This window comes from Nomascus leucogenys, chromosome 23 (assembly GCF_006542625.1).
Source record: "Nomascus leucogenys isolate Asia chromosome 23, Asia_NLE_v1, whole genome shotgun sequence".
Lineage (NCBI taxonomy): Eukaryota > Metazoa > Chordata > Mammalia > Primates > Hylobatidae > Nomascus > Nomascus leucogenys.
The window spans coordinates 182,139-200,539 of record NC_044403.1 but is presented as its reverse complement, the minus strand read 5'-3'; the positions used below and the strand labels follow the sequence as shown (position 1 = coordinate 200,539).

Sequence of the window (18,401 nt, the reverse complement as noted above, 5' to 3'; positions counted from 1 at the left end):
CAATTTATTTCACTCTACATCTGTGGGACATTTGCCTCCCACTGTTACTACTGTCAGGCACAAAGCCTCGTAGAAGAGGTCCACAAACCTCTAACAACTAAGGGGTAGATCAGCAGTCAGACAACATGAGCTCGTTCTTTTTTTGTCTTAATGATAATATGGAATTATTATTATTGAATTCTAACCTTGGATTTTTGTGAATTTTACATCTTCCTTTCAGCAGTTTCAATTCAGGGGCAAACTTGACTGCGTAGAACTTCCCATTTCTCACAGAAGAAATCCCCTCTGAATTCCCATTAGGCAAAGTAGTATGGGCTGATGCATAGTGAGCTAGTTGTGTGCTCAGTATCAAATAGTATTCATGGTAAATGCTCAAAACTTCCCCAGAGGGGAATCACGTTAATGCAAATGTGCGAAATAAAAAGGTGTGTCTTAAGTTTAAGGATACATCCTTAATTGTGTACAGCTTCATTATTTTACAGGATTGTTTGTGGCATTTCTTACTTAAAAACCTGATTTAAAAAAATGCTTCTCTTCCGCATTTTTAGAGTGCATGTTTGCTAGGCGAGTTAGGAGGTAGTAGAGTTCTCCTTAAATAACTAGGCTTTTCTTTGTGTTTTAGACACTTGCCTTGATAGTACCAAGAACGGAGGTAGATCCAGGAGGTCTTCCCCTGAGCCGCCTGCCTGTCTTGGTCGTATAACACCAAGTTGCTTGGGGGTGGGGTGCAGCAGAGAGAGCTCTTTAATAGTTCCTTGTTACAGTCCTCAACAAAGATATGTCAATTCCCTTGGCTTTACAGACTATTGCCCAGAAGAAAAGATGTTTGGTTTTCACAAGCCAAAGATGTACCGAAGTATAGAGGGCTGCTGTATTTGCAGAGCTAAGTCCTCCAGTTCTCGATTCACTGACAGTAAACGCTATGAAAAGGACTTCCAGAGCTGTTTTGGGTAAGATCACCTCATGTTTGTACTATTCTTAGAGTGAAAAAATACCCAGCATACAGAAATATTTGTAAGCAAGGTGATTGGAACAATGTGCTAATAATAAAAATCCCTTATTCTAATTTAGGCTCTTGAAGTCTCCTGCTTTTTAAATGAATCAAACAGTGCTGACAGGGTCCACTTTTTTCTAGATTATGAGGAGGCACCATATTAATTGTGAATCCCCTTATAGTTGTAGCTGGACAAACCCTTTTGTTGTTAAAAAGGCTTTTAAAAAAATTACCCTTGACTGGGTGCAGCGGCTCACACCAGTAATCTGAGAGCACTTTGGGAGGCCGAGGCGGGCGGATCACGAGGTCAAGAGATCGAGACCAGCCTGGCCAACATGGTGAAACCCCATCTCTACTAAAAATACAAAAATAAGCTGGGCGTGGTGGCGCACACTTGTAGTCCCAGTTACTCCAGAGGCTGAGGCAGGAGAATCACTTGAACCCAGGAGGCGGAGGTCGTAGTGAGCCGAGATCACGCCACTGCACTCCAGCCTGGCGACAGAGTGAGACTCCGTCTCAAAAAAAAAAAAAAAAAAAAAAAAAAAATTACCCTTGACTGGGTGCAGTGGCTCATGCAAGTAATCCCAGCACTTTGGGAGGCTGAGGCAGGTGGGTCACTTGAGCCCAGGAGCTTGAGACCAGCCTGGGTAACATGGGGAAACCCATCTCTACAAAAATACAAACAAAAAACTCGCCAGACATGGTGGTACATGCCTGTAGTCCTAGCTACGTCGGAGGCTGAAGTGAGAGGATCACTTGAGCCTAGGAGGTTGAGGAAATGAAGATACTAAAATAAAAATAAAATTTAAAAAGGCATGGTTGGCACAGACCTTTTTGACACCTTCAGAATAGTTGCAAAGTCCAGGATTAACAATAAATGATCAATAAATATTTCGATAAGAAAAAGTGGTGAAAGTAATTTCTAACATGAGAAATCATTCTTTTTTTCCTTTCTTTTTTAAAGAGACAGTGTCTTCCTATGTTGCCTAGGCTGGAGTGCAGTAGCTGTTGACAGGTGTGATCATTGTGCACCACAGCCTTGAAATTTGGGGCTCAAGTGATCCTCCTGTCTGAGCCTCTCGAGTAGCTGGGACTACAGGTGTGCACCACCTTACCCAGCAATATAATCGTTTGTTTGTTTGTTGGTTTGTTTGAGACACAGTCTCACTCTGTCACCCAGGCAGAACTGCAGTGTCACTATCATGGCTCACTGCAGCCTTGACCTCACTGGCCTCAGGTGATCCTCCCACCTCTCTCTCCTGAGTAGCTGGGACTACAGGCATGCACTACCATGCCCTGCTAATTTTTCTATTTTTTTGTAGATACGGGATTTTGCCATGTTGCCCAGGCTGGTCTCGATCTCCTGGCTGCTTCAGTCTCCTAAAGTGCTGGGATTACAGGCATAAGCCACCTCATCTGGCCATTTTCATTTTTGAAAACTACCAATGCCTCTCTGGTTTTGTTTGCTGCGAAACTGGAATATTATGGCATGTTATTTTACTTGCCAAAGGTTAGCATTTTGATACTTATGAAATATCTACACAGGCCGGGTGTGGTGGCTCACACCTGTAATCTCAGCACTTTGGGAGGCCAAGGCGGACAGATCAGTCGAGCCCAGGGGTTGGAGACCAGCCTGGGCAACATGGTGAAACCCTGTGTCTACAAAAAATAGAAAAATTAGCCAGGCGTGGTGGCACGTGCCTGTGGTCCCAGCTACTAGGGAGGCTGAGGTGGGAGGATCACTTGAACCTGGGAAGTTGAGGCTGCAGTGAGCCATAATCCCACCACTGTCCTCCAGCCTGGGTGGCAAGAGTGAGATCCTGTTCACCCCCATGCCCCCACCAAAAAAGAAATATATCTACACATTTCAAGAAAGATTAATTAAACAGCATTGTTTAAAACCATGATAATCCGAATCTCTTTTAGGTCTTGAGTTTTACTCTTTAATTTTAAAAGCATTTTTTTTAACTAAATTTTTTTAAAATTTTAAAGTAGAGATGGGGTCTCCTTGTGTTGCCCAGGCTGGTCTCGAACTCCTGCACTCAAGTGATCTTCCCACCTTGGTCTTCTGATGTGCTGGGATTACAGGTGTGAGCCACCACACCAGCCTATTTAATTATTTAATTTTTTTTTTTTTTTTGAGATGGAGTCTCGCTCTTGTTGCCCAGGCTGGAGTGCAGTAGTGTGATCTTGGCTCACTGCAACCTCTGCTTCCTGGGTTCACGCGATTCTCCTGCTTAAGCCTCTCGAGTAGCTGGGACTACAGGTGCGCGCCACCATGCCAGGCTAATTCTTGTATTTTCAGTAGAGACATGGGATTTCATCATGTTGGCCAGGCTGGTCTCAAACTCCTGACCTCAAGTGATCGACCCATCTCAGACTCTCAAGTGCTGGGATTGCAGGCGTGAGCCACCGCATCCAGCCTGGCCTATTTAATTTTAAAAGCATTTCTTATTTCAAAATAACCAAATTGCAGTACATAGAATTGGTTTGTTGAATCTAGAAGATAATTTTATTTCTGAAATATTCTATAGAAACAATGGAATGGCATCATCCAGGATGATTAAATTGTATCTATAAACCATACATAGATAGTTTTTTCCCCAAAAGAAATGTGCTTGCATGAATTCTTTAAGGTAAGGGAGACTGATAAAGGTTTGATTATTTTCTTATCAGATTGCATGAGACTCGTTCAGGAGACATCTGCAATGCCTGTGTCCTGCTTGTGAAAAGATGGAAGAAGTTGCCAGCAGGATCAAAAAAAAACTGGAATCATGTTAGTCCATCTTTTTTCTCAATTATACCTCTGTTATATTTAAAGTAACATTAATTTCCTCCCAATTTAGGAAGTAATATATCCCTAGGGTAGAAAAGTCTGAAAAGAATAAAGAAAAACACTAGCTGCTGCTCAGATATAATTGCCTAACAGTTTGGCATCTTTAGAATAGAATAGCCTGGTGTGGCATTTCCTTAAGGCTGTATCCAATATCCCCCCTTTTGGAGATTCACAGTAAGCATTCACCTATTTTTAGGCTTAACCCAGTAATTCCCAGAGTTAATTAGACATGAATCCTTTTTCTTAAATCTCTTTGGATAACATGATCCTTTGAACTCAGGTTGGTACTAATGAACACATAGATGTTAGGATCAGACTTGAATTTGAATTTTGCCTTTACCACTTACTAGTTGTGGACTTTGGGCAGGTTATAGTTATTCATGAAGTGCAAAGATAATAGCTCTCTTACCGAGCTATTGTGAGAACTGGATGAGCTGGTGTATAGAAGTATAACGCATAGTTATCGTTCACACTAGCCTTACATTGTCCTTTGATGACAGTGTTATGTTATTATAATAGGTCATGATTTTGAAGATGATAACAACTTTCCTTTTTACATGGGGTAGAAATCTGCAACTAATAAATGTGAATGAATCCCTAAGAAACAGGACTATATGGGGCGAGATCAATGGCTGGGCTAGACTGTGGGAGAACATGCTATTGCTGTTGTGTAACTCACCTCGGAGATTAAGGTGTGTAGAGAAAAAAGCATAAAGAATAGGCCCGAAGACCTTGATTCCAATCTTTTCCCCTCTCCACCCCTCTTACCCATTTACTCGCTTGGTGAAATAAGGCAAAATGCATAATTTATCTTTGCCTTGTTTTCCTTCTGTCTAAAATTGGAGTAACAAAAATAGCCCCATTTATTGCTTTGTACTGAAGATAAAAAGTATATGAAAGCTTTTTGTAAACTGCAAAACATTATCCTGTAGAAATGGAGTTATTTTTAGGTTTGATTCTTAACCTAGTTGGGTCATCTGGTAACGATTATCCCATATACAAATCTATTTAAATTTTTTTCCAGCAGACTCCCACTATTACCCACTTCACAGGAAAGAATATCTTAAAAAACCCCAGTAGATAAATATTATTTATTCCCTTATGTCATGTGATGATTAAAGGTGCACATGGAGCTTCATCCTCTTTTCAGTATAAAACTGTGGTTCTCAAATAGGCACGGATCTGAACCAAAGGGATACACTGGTGTCATTTAAAAAATATTATTAAATATTCAGTATTTTCTTCCAGGTGGTAGATGCAAGGGCTGGACCCAGTCTAAAGACTACATTGAAACCAAAGAAAGTGAAAACTCTGTCTGGGAACAGGATAAAAAGCAACCAGATCAGTAAACTGCAGAAGGAATTTAAACGTCATAGTAAGTTTGATATTACAACATTAGTACTTAATGATTGTTTTGTTAGTTTTGGCTGGGGGTGGTGTATGGCGTGTGTGGATCATTTTTTCCTTTATTGCTTTTTATAAAGAGCACTGGAAGGCAATGTTGACTTGGTAGAGATGTTATCTTATTTCTATGAAATCTTGGCACTCTTTCTGATTTTGATGTCTTGAGAGAGTATTTCTACTAGCTAACCACTTCAGATTGTACTGAGACCACTCTGATGTCTTTATTGACATCTTAATTTTCTAGAAGGTGCATTTCTAGCTTGTTTACTTGATCTTTATCCATAAGCAAATTGAGTCCTGCAGATGTGCAAGAAGGTACGTAAATAAGTAGGGGACAATCTGAGACCAAAGTCCAGGTTTTCTGGAAAGTAACTTCAGAAATCATAACTCACATATTGAAATACAGCCAACCTCAGGGCTTGCTTTCAGGTTTAAGGGGCAGTGTGTGTTGTGTGATAGAACGAGAAAGGAATGTCTAATTAATGTCAGGTCACATGCTATTATTGGAAGTTTTGGGGGTTGCTGTAATGGCACATCTGTATTTTGGAATTGAGATTTTAGATTTTGAAAAGGAAATACACTGCATATAATGTTATTGTCTAATAAATATCTCTGTTACCCTTGGGGTTTGAAGGAGCATTATTGAACCAAACACATTAGTATTTTTACAGCAAAAAGTAGCAGTATTCACATTTAGTGGAATAAATAGATGGTATATAGGCTAGTCAGGTTTGTCTGCTTATAATCATAGTTTAGGTCATGCCAGATTTTGTGGCCAAATAGGTTAGGAATATACTTTCTGTTTTCAGAGCCTCCTCAGAATTGTGGCTAGGGGTTGTGGATCTCTATTGGAGCTCTCGGTACTTGTAAAAAATCTATAGGGCCCTGTTAGAACATTATCAATCAAGACAAATGGTTATCATGCTTGTTTTAGAATAATGGAAAAAGACATGTAAGTTTAGTGATGGTAAAGTGAGGAGTGCAGGAGAACTCAACGTTTTTTGAGCATTTTGGTATACTAAGCACTTTACATATGTAATCTCAGTTATTTCCATCTTAGAGCTCAGAATAGGAGTCACAAAGGGGTGATTTAAACTTGATCTGGGCCACTTAATAAGTAGTAGAGATGTAGTAAAATATTTAGGTAATATAAATTTGTATATGTATTTTAATTATACATTTACCTTTCCTAACCAGCTCTCAACCCCCATCTCCCCAAAGATTTAAGTCTACCTTCCATTCTCACTAGATGTTTTCTTTTATTTCTTTTTTTTTTTTTTTTTTTTTTTTTTTTTTTTTTTTTTGAGACAGGGTCTCGCTCTGTCACCCAGGCTGGAGTACAATGGTATGATCTTGGGTCACTGCAGCCTTTGCCTCTTGGGTACAAGCAATTCTTGTGCCTCAGCCTCCCAAGTAGCTGGGACTACAGACATGCACCACCATGCCTGGCTAATTTTTGTATTTTTAGTAGAGTTGAGGTTTTGCCATGTTGCCCAGGCTGGTCTCAAACTGAGCTCAAGCAATCCACCCACCTCGGCTTCCCAAAAGTGCTGGGATTACAAGTGTGAACCATCACACCCAGTCCTCACTAGATGTTTTAATGAACATTTGGGAAACATTAATTTTCTTTTATCACTTGAAGGTGGAGGAACTGATTATTCATGTGTATATTCTTAGCCCTTTCCCTTAATTATAGTGAAAGTGATATCTCACTTTTGCCTTACTTAAGGGAATATATTCAGTGTAATTTTAGATTTTTGTTATGAAACTGTGCTGTGTAGTAGTTAGAGACTGAAAATAAATTCCTTTGATAATCAGGTGTGTAGACTGGAGGTTCAAACTGAAACGGTGTTCACCAGGTACATTGTAAATTGCTGGCACCTGTGTGCATTGAAGCAGTTGGGAGATGTGAATTTTTATATATCACCCACTAAATGGTCTGTGCTTCTGGTTATGTGTTTGCTTCTGCGCATCCTGCACATACCTGGCCTATATTCTCTTCTTTCTTTCTTTCCTTCTTTTTCTTTTGAGATGGAATCTTGCTCTGTCAACCAGGCTGGAGTGCAGTGGCACAATCTCAGCTCACTGCAACCTCTGCCTGCTGGGTTCAAGCGATTCTCCTGCCTCAGCCTCCCAAGTAGCTGGGATTACAGGCGCCCACCACCACGCCCGGCTAATTTTTGTATTTTTAGTAGAGACGGGGTTTCGCCTTGTTGGCCAGGCTGGTCTTGAATCCTGACCTCAGGTTGATCTGCCCTCCTTGGCCTCCCAAAGTCCTGGGATTTCAGGCGTGAGCCACTGTGCCCAGCCCTGTATTCTCTTTTCAAGACATTTTGTGGTGTACTGGAAAGGCATTGGACCTAGAGTTACAGATCTGGATTTGAATTTCGGCTCTTGTCACTAGCAAATGTGTGACTCTGGAGTCACTTGACGTTTAACCAGAATTTTCTAATCAGAGAACTGGGGATAATCAAGTAAAAAATGGCTTTGTAAAACAAAATAAATTCCTCTATAAATGTTAGCTATTCTTTTTGTGTCATCCTTTCCAAAATCTGCAGTGATTTCTGCTTGCTATAAAAATATGGTTGAGAATTCCTAGAAAGTGTTTGAAGGTCCTATTTTTGTTTGAGCTGAGTCAGTTCCTGGAGTTGTTTGGCTTCCACAACTTTGCTCATTGACTTTGCCCGCTGACCCTACTGACTTGATGCCATCTAATCACTCCTTGGTGACTTCCAAATCCTACGTAATTTTTAAGACTTAAAATTGCAGTTTGGGCCGGGCATGGAGGCTTACGCCTGTAATCCCAGCACTTTGGGAGGCCGAGGCAGGCAGATCACCTGAGGTTGGGAGTTTGAGACCAGCCTGACCAACATGGAGAAACCCCGTGTCTACTAAAAATACAATATTAGCTGGGCGTGGTGCCGCGTGCCTGTAATCCCAGCTACTTGGGAGGCAGAGGCAGGAGAATTGCTTGAACCCGGGAGGCAGAGGTTGTGGTGAGCCGAGATTGTGCTATTGCACTCCAGCCTGGGCAACAAGAGCAAAACTCCGTCTCCAAAAACAAAACAAAACAAAAATGGTCAGGTAATTGAAATTACAAATAGTTTAAAGATACTAAGCATTTCCTAGGAGAGTGAGTTCTCCTCAGCAGCATAGAGGTGTCTGTTGATGTTAATTATTTAGGAAGTCTTAAACATCCCACTAGACTCATTCTTTTAAAACCTGCTACTCTTGTTTGCCAAGTTAACATATTAAAAATACTAATGGTGCTTTCTTTGTTTTAGATACCTAATTTTATGCTGTTTTATGTAAATATTTGTTAATATAAAATATTTGTGAGCTCTATTCAGAAAACGTTTTCTTGACTAGGTGTGATGGCTCACACCTGTAGTCCCGGCACTTTGGGAGGCCAGGAGTTCAAGACCAGCCTGGCAAACATGGCGAAATCCTGTCTACTAAAAATATAAAAAAATTAGTTGGGTGTGGTGGTGCACACCTGTAGTTGTAGCTATTCGAGAGGCTGAGGCATGAAAATCCAAGAGGTGGAGGCTGCAGTGAGCTGAGATCCAGCCACTGCACTCCAGCCTGGGTGACAGAGTGAGACTCTGTTTTAAACAAACAAACAAACAAAAACATTTTCTTGGCTAGGTGTGGTGACTTCATGCCTGTAATCCCAGCACTTTAGGAGGCTGAGGTGGGAGGATCGCTTGAGGCTAGGAGTTCGAGACCAGTCTGGGCAAATAACGAGACCTTGTCTCTACCAAAAAGTAAAAAAATAACCAGCCGAGTGTGATGGTGCGTGCCTGTAGTCCCAGCTACCCAGGAGACTGAGACGGGAGGACTGCTTGAGCTCAGGAGGTTGAGGCTACAGCAAGCTATGGTCCTGCCACTGCACTTCAGCCTGGGTGACAGAGTGAGATCCGGTCTCAAGGAAAACCAAAAGATAAAAATAATAAAAAAAAAAAACCCCAAAATTTTCTTTAGTCTGTTTCTTTCCATGCAGCATATAACATAGGATTTGATGCCTTTATAAATATTTAATAAGTACTTGATTGGTTATCTGAATTGAAGGATTGCTCTGTCCACGTGTCCTGGGACGGGCAAGGTGTATGGTAGGCCCCACCTGTGTTTATGAGGTTTATGATACTGCTCTTGCTGTGACGTGGCAGTACAACAGCCTTATAGCACAATGACTGTTAACCAAGAAACTTATTTTCTGGCTTGTACATTTATATGACATCTTCTTCACATAAACAGGCAAAGTATTAAATCAGAGTTAGCTCTGCATCTAATGAACTGCCTTTATTCCTTATTAAATTGGGATCTTTTGTTTTCTCTTTATAGGTATAATGTCATTATTCTTTGGCTGCTTTCAAGATTTTTCACTTGGTTTAGTTTATAGAGGTTTAATGATGATGTGTTTTGGCATGGAGTTCTTTGGGTTTATTCTGTTGGGCTTTGGTTAGCTTCTTGAGTCTTAGGTTTTATTTCTCGCCAAATTTGACAAGTTTTCAGCCACTATATTTGAGTACTTTTTCACCTCTGTTCTCTTTTTCCTCTCCCTCCAGGACTGCAATGACATGAATGTAGATGTATGTTTGACTAAGCTCCACAGGTTTCTCCTGGTCTGTTCATTTGTTTTCTGTGTCGTTCATGTGGGGTAATTTCTGTTGTTCTTTCTTCCGGTTCCCTGTTGGTTTTCTCTCTCCCCTCCGTGTTGCTCAGCCCATCCACTGGGGTTTTTATTTTCTTTATTGTATTTTTTTCAGGTACAAATTTTCCATTTATTTTTTCCTTATAGTTTTCTATCTTATTTTTCCTGAGGCTTCCTATTTCTTTGCCAAGGCTGTGTTTTCGTTTATTTCAAAAATGTTCATCATTGCTCACTGAAGCATTTCTGTTGTGACTGCTTTAAAATTTTGGTCAGATAATTCTAATGACTTTGTCATCTTAGTGTTGGCCTTTTCATTTAGTTTGAGATCTTCCTGATTCTTGGACTGATGTAATTTTTTATTGAAACCTGGACATTTTCAGATTATGTTGGGAGACTCTGGGTCTTATTTAACCTTTCTATTTTAACTGGCTTTTTTGACACCCCTCAGAGCAGGAAAGAGGGAGGGGCATCACCACCCTGTTACTGCCAGGTGTTAGAATTCCAGTTTCTCTCTCAACGTCCATTGGCATCTGAGGTCGGGGGGAGGGGGAGGCTCCTTGTTACTACTGGGTGTCAGGAGAGAGTTCAGACTCTACCACCTGGTGAGGGTGGCCTTGTACTTAGTGGGCCATAACAAAAATCCTGACTTCGCTGGGCTTCCTCTGACACCACCCTGGTGTAGGTGTTGGGGTGCTTCCTAAGTCTTGTGAGGGTGGAAATGTAGGCTCTTCACCTCAGCCTCTGCTGGGGCTAAGAAAGGTGTCCACATTTTTTTCCGTGGGTTTGGCTGGAACAGGAAGGTTAGTGTTTAGAAACATTTTCTGTCTGGCTAGGCTGCCCTTTTCCTAGTTCTTTGCTAGAGAGATCAGGCTTTAATTGGGGTTTTGGATTTTTGTTTTGTTGTTGTTGTTTTGGTTGTCTGTACCCATTGGCATTTCTGGGTGGCTGCTGCTTCACTTCCAAAGCTGGGGATTATGAGGCAAAAGGAAAATCCAGAAAAACTAAGGAACTTACCACCATGGCTTGCCTTGGGTCTTGAGCTCCCTAGATGATCATCACCTTTTGGGTGATGATCTTTTGAGTCTTAGGTTTGTTTTATATATAATATCCAGGGATTTCAGTTGTATAAGCAGGAGGAATAGGAAAAAGTATTGTCTATTCCATCTTCACTTCTTTAAAAAACACGTTAGTCTGAATATCTTCAAATATCAGTAGTGCGTAGAAAATGAATTATTTTTTACTTTTTCTTTTTTACCAACTCATTCAGTGTCTTATGCTGAGGTTTAGTTACAATTACATGTAAGGAAATTGAACATTTTATTTTTTCTTTTCATCTTTATTGCAGATTCTGATGCTCACAGTACCACCTCAAGTGCCTCCCCAGCTCAATCTCCCTGTTACAGTAACCAGTCAGATGATGGCTCAGATACAGAGATGGCTTCTGGTTCTAACAGAACACCAGTTTTTTCCTTTTTAGATCTCACATACTGGAAAAGGTAAAAGAAACACAAAATATCTCTCTAACCAGCAAACCATCTTAATTACGGGCAGTGTTTTTCTACCTTAGCAATTAAATGGCATTTGGCAAACAGTTGGTAACACACGATTGCAGTGGATTAAGCAGGAATTGAGCAGGGAAGTGGGAGTTTGTATATTCTTCCTATTAAAGTTTATTTAAAATAAAAATCACATAAAGGTACCTACATTTCCTATTGCTAGGTAAGTGGAGTAGAAAGACAATATGCAGTGGAGAGAATCAGTAAAACTAAGAGTTGGTCCTTCAAAAAGACGTGACCAAAAAAATACTAGAGATAAAGTGGATCAGGAGAAGGAGATAATACACATAAGCAATTTTAGGAAAGAGAAAAGAGACTTAGGTATAGATAAAGCAGACATTTAAAAAATAATAGGACATTATAGACAACTTTATGCCAACAAATTTTAACATACAGGTGAAGCAGGTACAGTACTAGAAAAAAGACATCTTGCTAAAGCTGTCTCAAGAAAAAGTGAAAAACTGAGATAATCTCATAATAAATTGATTCATGCCAGGCGTGATGGCTCACACCTGTAATCCTAGCATTTTGGGAGGCCAAGGTGAGGGGATTGCTTGAGCCTAGGAGGTTAGGGTTGCAGTAAGCTATTATTGCACCATTGCACTCCAGCCTGGTGACAAAGCAAGACTCTATTTAAAAAAAAAAAAAAAAAAAAAAAAAAAAAAGCCACAATAGGCAAGTTGTACTAAACATCCAGGAACAGATGATTGGGGCCTATGCACTGGCTTTTCCAGACTATGGATAAAATAGAGCATAGGCCCTAAGCATTTTTAAGGCTGATACAAGTTTGATACCAAAACAATACATCATCAGCCACTAGGGTTATTCTAGGTATGTAAGATTGGTTTGAACATGAGAAGATCAGCTAATATAATTTACCACATTGACAGTTTCTTTTTTTTTTGAGATGGAGTTTTGCTCAGTTGCCCAAGCTGTAGTGCAATGGCTCGATCTCAGCTCACTGCAACCTCTGCCTCCCGGGTTCAAGTGATTCTCCTGCCTCAGCCTCCTCCCGAGTAGCTGTGATTACAGGCGCATGGCCACCATGCCTGGCTAAATTTTTGTATTTTTAGTAGAAAAAGGGGTTTCACCATGTTGGTCAGGCTGGTCTCGAACTCCTGACCTTAGGTGATCCACCTGCCTCAGCCTCCCAAAGTGTTGGGATTACAGGCGTGAGCCACCGTGCCCAGCCCACATTGATAGTTTCTAAAGGAAGGTGTTGTCTTCTTAGTGGTGCAAAGAAGGAGTTTGACAAATTTGAACATTCCTTTAAGGTTTAAAAAAAAAAAAAAAAGTTTTAGCAAAATAGGAATAGAAGGAAACTTTTTTACTTAGACAACAGGTATCTTACAAAAAGTACAAAAGTACATAATACATAATTGTGATAAAATGAAAGCATTTTCTCTATGATCAGGAACAAATCAAGAGTGTTGAGTATCACCATTTCTATTCAGCATTATCCAGAAGGTTCTAACCAATACAGTATTGGTAGCAGTAGTGGTAGTGGTAGTACCAGTAGTAGTAAAGACTTTAGAACAGTGCCTAGCGTGTAGTGTAAGTGCTTTAAAGTACTTTAAACCACTTTAAGTTTGCATTTATTTAATCTTTTTTTTTTTTGAGACAGAGTTTCACTCTGTAGCCCAGACTGGAGTGCAGTGATGTTATCTTGGCTCACTGCAGTGTCCGCCTCCTGGGCTCAGGCGATTCTCCCACCTTAGCCACCCAAATAGCTGGGTCTACAGGCACGCACCACCATGCCTGGCTAACTTTTGTATTTTAGTAGAGATGGGGTTTCACCGTATTGGCCAGGCTGGTCTTGAACTTCTAGCCTCAAGTGATCTGCCTGCCTTGACCTCCCAAAGTGCTGGGATTACAGGTGTGAGATACTGCACCTGGCCTTATTTAGTCTTTATAACAATTCTGTGAAGCATTATGTGAAAACACAGGTACAAAGAGGAAGTACTTTGTTTAAGGTTACACAGTAAGTAGAGCAGGATTTAAATCTAGGCAGTTTGGCATTAGAATGATACATTTTATCATAGTGTTAGGAAATATAAAATAATGTAGTGGTAAAATATCAAAAGCCCTTTGGAGGAGTTATGTAAAAATCATACAATATTGTTGAATAACATTTATTTATATGTGTGTGTGTGTGTGTGTGTGTGTGTGTAGAGAGAGAGAGAGAGAGAGAGACTCGCTCTGTCGCCTAGGCTGGAGTGCAGTGGTGCGATCTTGGCTCACTGCAACCTCCACTTCCTGGGTTCAAGCAATTTTCCTGTCTCAGCCTCTGGAGTAGCTGGGATTACAGCCATGCACCACCACACCCTGCTAATTTTTGTGTTTTTAGTAGAGATGGGGTTTCACCATGCTGGCCAGGCTGATAGTGAACTCCTGACCTCAGGTGATCTGCCCGCCTCGGCCTCCCAAAGTGCTGGGTTACAGGCATGAACCACCGCACCCGGTTGTTGAGTAACATTTAAAGACACCTAAATAAACTGAGAGGTGTAGCACATTCATAGATATTATTAAACTGACTGTTAGGGAGATGATCACTTTGTAGATTCAGGGTAATTGCAGTCAAAACCCCAACATATTTATGGAACTTTACAAGCTAATTTATAATTTACATAGAAAAGCAAAGGGCCCAAAATAGGCATCTTCAGAAGAAAAAGAAAGATGTGGATAAACTTGCCCTAACAGAAATCAAGACATATTATAAAGCCATGGTAATTAATGTGTTCGGGACTAGGAATAGAAAAATAAACCAATGGAATAGTATAGAGAGCCTGGAAACAAGCCCACATACGTATATAGCACTTGTTATGTGATACATGATGTGGGGGTGATTGGTGGGCGAAAATGGTCTGTTCAATAAGTATTGCTAGGATATTAAAAACAACATGGTTATTCATGTGGAAAAATTGGGCTTGGGTTCCCTACCTCACACCATAGACAAACACCAATTACAGATGCATTAAAGTAGAAAATAGATTATGACTTCTGAGTGGGAAAGGATTTTTTTCTGAGACAGTATTAAGCATTTAAGAAACCCTCCAGGTTTGATTACATTATAATTATGAATTTAAATTCATCAAATAATACCATAAAGAAAATGAAATGATATCCAGCACATATATCTGACAAAGGATTAGTATCTGGAATATACAAACAACTCCTACAATGGAAGAAAAAGATAAACCAACAGAAAAATGGACACACTTAGAAAGGAATCGTGAAATAACTCATTAAATGATAATGTGTTGAAACTTTTTGAAAATCAAGGAAATACAAAGTAAAATTTCAATGAGATACCATTTTATACTCATTAGATTGGTGAAAAAACTAAAATAAAATCTATTACCAAATGTTGGAGAGAGGGTAAGGAATGATGAGAACACTGTCAGTTATAGGTGTAAATAGTTATAACCATGTAGATAAATGGCCGTTTTTGAGTAAAGTTGAAAGATGTTCCCATTCCTATATGCCAGCAATATAAACTAGTAAAAACCTTTAGGATGTATCCACTGATTTATACATTAAAATAAGAGTGGATAAATAAAACTGTGTTATATATTCACAGGATAGAATATTATACATAAGTTAAAATGAAATAAAGCTCTATAACAATATATATGGATCTCAATGTTGACTAAAACATTGCAGAATACATTGTGATTGTGTGTGTGTGTGTGTGTGTGTGTGTAATGGATAACTGTGCAGTATGATTAGAGATGCCAACATACGGTGAAGTCATGAAGTATGAAGAAAAGGGAGTGATAAACCTAAAATTAAGTGGGGAGAGGATGAGATGAGGTGGGATGGGACTGTGGAGGGGCCTGCAGGGGACTTCATAGCAAATGGTCTTTTTTCCCTTAGAGTATGTGGTCTGTAGGCATTCTTACTGTGTTGTCATTTTTGATGCCTTTGCTAACACACACACTTTTTTTTTTTTTTTTTTTTTTTTTGAGACAGAGTTTTGCTCTGTCTCCCAGGCTGGAGTGCAGTGGTGTGATTTTGGCTCACTGCAACCTCCGTCTCCTGGGTTCAAGTGATTCTGCTGCCTCAGTCTCCCAAGTAGCTGGGACTACAGGCACGTGCCACCACGCCTGGCTAATTTTTGCATTTTTAGTAGAGATGGGGTTTTGCCATGTTGGCCAGGCTGGTCTCGATCTCCTAACCTCAAGTTATCTGCCCACTTCAGCCTCCCAAACTGCTGGGATTACAGGTGTAAGCCACCACACCCAGCCCACACATGTATTTTTATCTACTCAGTATTTAATTAAAAATTACCACTCAAGCACTTAGGAGTTGATAAAGAAAAAAAATTAAATATATATAAAAAATTGCTGGCTGCATCAGCCTGTTTATGGTGGCTGATTTTTTTTTCAAGAGTTGGTGATTTTGGAGGAAATAGTTAACAACATCAGGGGCAGCCTTTGAAACTGACTGCTGTCCTTCAAAATGCCATCTTCCTCAATATTTGAGAAGATTCCAGTGGCCTTTAAGGCAGCTGGGTAATTCCCCTTCTCTAGCTAATTGGGGTTACTCTAGGATCCCTTTCACTTGGAATATGCAAGATTGTAGAAGCACAACTCTGGTTATATTGGACTAGTTATAATAGTGAGTAGATTTCTTTTGTGTTCATATTTTGCTTTCTCCATTTTTTCTTTTAGACAGAAGATATGTTGTGGGATCATTTATAAAGGCCGTTTTGGGGAAGTCCTCATTGACACACATCTCTTCAAGCCGTGCTGCAGCAATAAGAAAGCAGCTGCCGAGAAGCCAGAGGAGCAGGGGCCAGAGCCTCTGCCCATCTCCACTCAGGAGTGGTGACTGAGGTTTTTATGTAGAAGGGGAACAAAAAAAAAACATCTAAATTTTGAAAAGACCACAAAGCAACAAACTGACCCTTTTTTTTTTTTTTTTTTTGATACGGAGTTTTGCTCTTGTTACCCAGGCTGGAGTGCAGTGGCGTGATCTTGGCTCACTGCAACTTCCGTCTCCCGGGTTCAAGTGATTCTCCTGCCTCAGCCTCCTAAGTAGCTGGGTTTATAGGTGCCTGCCACCAGACCCGGCTAATTTTTTAGTTTTAGTAGAGACGGGATTTCACCACGTTGGCCAGGCTGGTCTCAAATGACCCTCTTATTTTTAACTTGGATACCTGCTATTCTGCCAAAAGACAATTTCTAGAGTAGTTTTGAATGGGTTAATTTCCCCCAGTCCCACAAACTCTGAAGCCAGTGTCTAGCTTACTAAAAAAAGAGTTGTACATAATATTTAAGATGCTGAGTATTTCATAGGAAAGCTGAATGCTGCTGTAAAGTGCTCTTTAAGTCTTTTTTTTTTTTAATCCCCTTCTAATGAATGAAACTAGGGGAATTTCAGGGGACAGAGATGGGATTTGTTGTATGATAAACTGTATGTAGTTTTTAGTCTTTCTGTATTGAGAAGCAGTGGTTGGGGCATTTTTAAGATGGCTGGCTACTCTTGTTTTCCCTCATGATAATAGATTTGTCATAACTCAGTAACATGAACTTGCCCCTAGAGGTAGTTGTTAATAATTTTGAAATATTAAGGTCTTGCCAAGCTTCTGATGATTCAAACCTGTACTACTGATTATTAAGAAGGACAGACTGAGCTTTCTGTTGCAAATGGAGAAAGTAATTTCTAAATATACAGAGAGGTAACTTGACTATATATGTTGCATCCTCTGCCTCCCTTCATATTAATATTTGATAAAGATTTTAATTTATGTAAAACTTCTAAAGCGGAATCAAAGTTCCTCTTGGGGAAATGGCAAGTCTTTAGGACAGGCGAGACCCTGTATGAATAGACCAAAGCGTTACTGCATGGTAGAGAACACACTCAATTAAAAATGGTAAGCTGTCTGAAAAATAAAATGCGCAAGTCTTCAGGGTGGCACAAAACAAAGGTTAATGCTTCTTGGGGCACATTACTTAGAGGGCTTGCTGAGTGTGTAAATATAATTGACTTGTTTGTGTTACATGACTTCTGTGACTTCACTGAAAATCTGCACAATTCAGTTTCAGCTCTGGATTACTTCAGTTGACCTTTGTGAAGGTTTTTATCTGTGTAGAATGGGTGTTTGACTTGTTTTAGCCTATTAAGTCTTTATTTTCTTTCACTCTGTATTAAAAGTAAAACTTACTAAAAGAAAAGAGGTTTGTGTTCACATTAAATGGTTTTGGTTTGGCTTCTTTTAGTCAGGCTTTCTGAACATTGAGATATCCTGAACTTAGAGCTCTTCAATCCTAAGATTTTCATGAAAAGCCTCTCGCTTGAACCCAAACCAGAGTACTCTTACTGCCTCTTTTCTAAATGTCAGGAAAAGCATCGCCCGTTCAGTCTTTTCAGAATGAGGGAGAAACATTTGCCTGCCTTGTAATAACAAGACTCCGTGCTTATTTTTTAAACTGCATTTTAAAAATTGGATAGTATAATAATAAGGAGTAAGCCACCTTTTATAGGCACCCTGTAGTTTTATAGTTCTTAATCTAAACATTTTATATTTCCTTCTTTTGGAGAAAACCTACATGCTACAAGCCACCATATGCACAGACTATACAGCGAGTTGAGCTGGCTCTCCCACAGTCTTTGAGGCGAATTACAAAAGTCCAGCCATTATCATCCTCCTGAGTTACTTTGAAATGATTTTTTGTGTACATTTTGGCTGCAGTATTGGTGGTAGAATATACTATAATATGGATCATCATCTCTACTTCTGTATTTATTTATTTATTACTAGACCTCAACCACAGTCTTCTTTTCCCCCTTCCACCTCTCTTTGCCTGTAGGTTGTACTGTATGTAGTCATGCACTTTGTATTAATATATTAGAAATCTACAGATCTGTTTTGTACTTTTTATACTGTTGGATACTTATAATCAAAACTTTTACTAGGGTATTGAATAAATCTAGTCTTATTAGAAAATAAAA

At 39.8% G+C, this 18,401-nt stretch overlaps 1 protein-coding gene across 4 annotated transcripts in view; it reads left to right on the top strand.

Moving 5' to 3' along the window:
* SINHCAF (SIN3-HDAC complex associated factor) overlaps positions 1 to 18,401 on the top strand; it is a 46,051-nt gene extending 27,650 nt beyond the window's left edge. For all 4 annotated transcript variants that reach the window (XM_003277788.4, XM_012503571.2, XM_003277789.4 and 1 more), the window contains 5 exons: positions 803 to 950; positions 3,671 to 3,770; positions 5,079 to 5,205; positions 11,234 to 11,384; positions 16,118 to 18,401. In XM_003277788.4, coding sequence (XP_003277836.1) covers positions 823 to 950; positions 3,671 to 3,770; positions 5,079 to 5,205; positions 11,234 to 11,384; positions 16,118 to 16,277 — 666 coding nt within the window. In that variant the 5' untranslated portion in view covers positions 803 to 822 and the 3' untranslated portion in view covers positions 16,278 to 18,401. The remainder of the gene's footprint in view (positions 1 to 802; positions 951 to 3,670; positions 3,771 to 5,078; positions 5,206 to 11,233; positions 11,385 to 16,117) is intronic.